Source organism: Brassica oleracea, chromosome C8 (assembly GCF_000695525.1).
Source record: "Brassica oleracea var. oleracea cultivar TO1000 chromosome C8, BOL, whole genome shotgun sequence".
Classification (NCBI taxonomy): Eukaryota; Viridiplantae; Streptophyta; class Magnoliopsida; order Brassicales; family Brassicaceae; genus Brassica; species Brassica oleracea.
The window spans coordinates 16,211,452-16,214,928 of record NC_027755.1 but is presented as its reverse complement, the minus strand read 5'-3'; the positions used below and the strand labels follow the sequence as shown (position 1 = coordinate 16,214,928).

General features: G+C 35.3%; 1 protein-coding gene across 1 annotated transcript; it reads right to left on the bottom strand.

Annotated features, from left to right (window-relative positions):
- Positions 1-898: 898 nt before the first annotated feature.
- Positions 899-2,748, bottom strand: LOC106307799. The gene is made up of 4 exons (XM_013744860.1): positions 2,508-2,748; positions 1,570-2,066; positions 1,394-1,492; positions 899-1,207 (listed from the first exon to the last, which is right to left on the bottom strand). The coding sequence occupies exons 1-3, from the start codon at positions 2,590-2,592 to the stop codon at positions 1,400-1,402; spliced, it is 675 nt and encodes a 224-aa protein (XP_013600314.1). The 5' UTR covers positions 2,593-2,748; the 3' UTR covers positions 899-1,207; positions 1,394-1,399.
- Between the last annotated feature and the right edge of the window lie 729 nt (positions 2,749-3,477).

Below are 3,477 nucleotides of genomic sequence, written 5' to 3'. Positions count from 1 at the left end.
TTTTTTTTTCGGATTTTTTTTTCTCCCGTTTGTGTGTTGTGAGGAAGAGAGTTGTGGGAAATGACATATATATAGAGAAATTTTCGAGTTGGGTAGTTGAAATATAACAACGATTTTACAAGGAATATTTTACATGGATTTTACATGGTTTTAACATATTATTTACAACGACTTTACGACGAAATTAGGCAAGTTAAAGCACATTGAATACACGTTTTCACCTAAATATAACGGTAACATGTTTCGTTGTAATGTCGATGTAATGATTACGACGTATTTCTCTTTCCACGTACATTCGTCGTAAACTTACATGGAGTTTACGACGAAATCTATTCGTCGTAAATTTACATGGCGTTTACGATGAAAGTTGGATTCCTCGTAATTGCGTTGTAAACATCATGTAAATTTACGACGAAATATTTTCGTCGTAAATGTTCGTTGTTATGGGCACGTTTTCTTGTAGTGATGGCTGTTTCCCGCAAGTAGAGTTTTGAGAATTTCTAACACGTAGTTTACTTTTAACTAGCTAAAAGTATCTTGATTCGTGAGTCTTAGCTTCAAACATGTGGTGGAATCAATGAAAGGATCAGTCGCATCATACAAGGTAAGACTTGGATAAGCACTAAATGCTTGTTCCGATAGGTTTACATTCTCGGCCTAAGCTAATGCAAGACAGCAAAGGTCTTCCATATCTCCTGAGATGTAATTATTGAACTTTTTGATAGTTTGATCAGAAGAAAGAAAGCATGTGAATATGGAAGTCTATGTTTCAAGTAGAGGTGCTATGCCAGAGATAAAGAAGATAGGACGAACTATTCTTGATTTCTAGTGTTCTTTTTCTAGAATCTGGTATTGTATTATAGAAATCAAACAATGTAGCTTCCTACACACATACTCCTTATGAAACCTTAATGCTAAATAACATATATTTTGAGCTCATGTGTAGTGATTTTAATCATACATTAGATTGGCCAACAACAAACAGTCTCAAAGTCTCAGAACCTGAGAGAACAAAAACAACAATAGACAAGTAATGGTACAGAGCGAAAGGGACGACATGCCTGCTAATGAAGACTACTACTAGAAGTTGAGTGCTATTTCATATGAGAAAAGATGTACTTAATTAAGTGAAAGAGAGCCATTCATCCAAGTTCCTGAAACTTCAGCATATTGTTGCAGCTTGGGAGTTTAAAAGTGACTCAAGTTTCTGCGAAAGAACAAAACAGGAGGGTCAACAAAGTCATCAACAAGCAAATCAGGATTTAGGCTAATTCTCTCTTTACTCGCAGCTCACTTGACAGTGCCATTGATCAACCAAATGCAGACATGAGCTTATAAGAACCATATGCAGACAAAATGAAGCTCATAAAATAAAGAAGTTGGGGAGGTGTACCTGAGTTTATCTACTGGATCCTGTCATCACATCAAACAAACCACAGCAGCTTAACCATGAGGTTCTTTGCGCAACTCCATGTGTTGGTCGCACGGGAGCCTAAGAGAAAATTGAGTTTATTGGTAAACATAAGAGACAGCAAATAAAAAAAAAGGTTAACAATGAGAATCAATCACCTCTTCTTCCTCATGAGAAATGACAACTTCAGACTCTTTGCTGCCTTCAGGAACACATTTGGATTCTTTATTACTTGAAGACGCCTGCTTAACCTCATCAGATGCAAGAGAAACTTCAGCGGCAGGCTCGTTTGAGAGTACCGAATCAACAGAGGAGATCTCGACAATGTTCTCAGTGTTTAGATCACTGGGTGTAGTCGAATTCATCAAACCGGTGTTCTCTACAATCGCATTAGCAGTAGAACCAAAGATGAACGGAGCATCTCCAGCAACTGGAACAGGTTGACTTGGCACAGGTGTAATAATAACTTGAGTCTCCTCCTTATCACCATCTTTCCTCTTGACTTCCTGAGACTCATCATCCGAGCTGCTGCTGCTGCTACCACCACTGCTAGAGCTCTTGTCATGATCATGGCTTGAATCAGTGATCTCTATACGCTCGTCAGTATCCAACCCTGTTTCCTTTACGACTCTGACGCCTTCTTCCTCAGTAGTTCCTGCTTTTAACAAAATCTAATCAGTTTCAGAACAGACAAACAATAATAATAATAATAATAATATCATAGAACAAAGAGTGACTTATTGACTCTACTTCAAGTCAAATCCACACTCTAAAGAATCAAACTGGAACAAAGCATCAGAGATCCACAGAAAACAGCAAAAGGTATAAACTTTCAATCATAAAACTATCCTAAAGTGATCCAATATGCAAGAATTAGCCGGAAAAAAACAAAGATTTACAGTGTGATTAAAAAAAAAAGATACCCATTTGATTGGATCAATGAGCACAACAATAAAAATCCAAACTTTTTGAAAAATCTATATACAGAGAATAGACCCAAACGTGTGTGTGTGTAATTGATTGAATAATTGAATTACAAAAGACAAAAATAAGCAAAAGAGATCATGGGGTTGTGAAAAAAGATGGAAACTTTCACCATGGTTGTTGTTGGGTTTGAGAGTAGAAAAGGCTTCTTCCTGCTTCTTCTTGGCGGCTTTCCTTTTCTTAGCACCAGAAGGCATGATTGATGGTTAGGTTTTTTTTTCTGTACAGCTATGGAGGATCGTGGGTGGTTGTCTCTTCCTCTTTTCTCTCGGTGAATCTAGAAGAAGACAAAAAGTGTGTGTGTGTGTGTCCGTCTAAGTTTCGAAACTCAGATGGGGTAAGTGGGAAACTTTGTGTGGGGTATGTTTTATACATGTGGTTTCTCTACTTCATTCACATTTACTGCCAAATCACTCTCTTTTTCCGCGTTTGTTTCGTTTTGTTATCCGCGTTTGAACCGTTTTACTAATTTTATAAGTCATGTGTAAACTCGATAATGAACGTCTTAAAATGTGGTCATATAGACACACCAAACTATAATGAATTTATTATTTTTATTTGGTTATGCTTTATTATGTTAAACTCTGTTAACTCGATAATTAAAGTATTTTGCAATTTGGGGTGATCATTTTCATTTAATTCATTGCATTACTAAAGGCTGCAGTAAATAACATCTATTTTGTTAGAATAGAGCCAAAAACAACAATTTGGTGGAGCTAAAGATAAAACATGATCTTACCGAAGCTGTAGAGTAGTTGGTAATGTGACTACTGTCGGTTTGATTAAATAAACAAAAACCAACGTTAATAAAAAAAAAAAGAATAAAATAGGTTGTCTATTCAAATTGTTATTGTGTTAGAGCATGATTATCCCAAAATCCTTAAGTGGAATCCTTAATGATTATTTAATAGTTTAAATATACTTAAACGGGGTTAAGAACTCTAGTTAAGAAACTTTCATTTTTAGCGGTCCAATGGAAGTTTCTTAATTAGGAGTTCTGAAAAAAAAATATTTTTTTAAAAAATAAATTTATTTATTAAATAAAACATATTAAAAGATAACATTTAAAACATTGATATTAA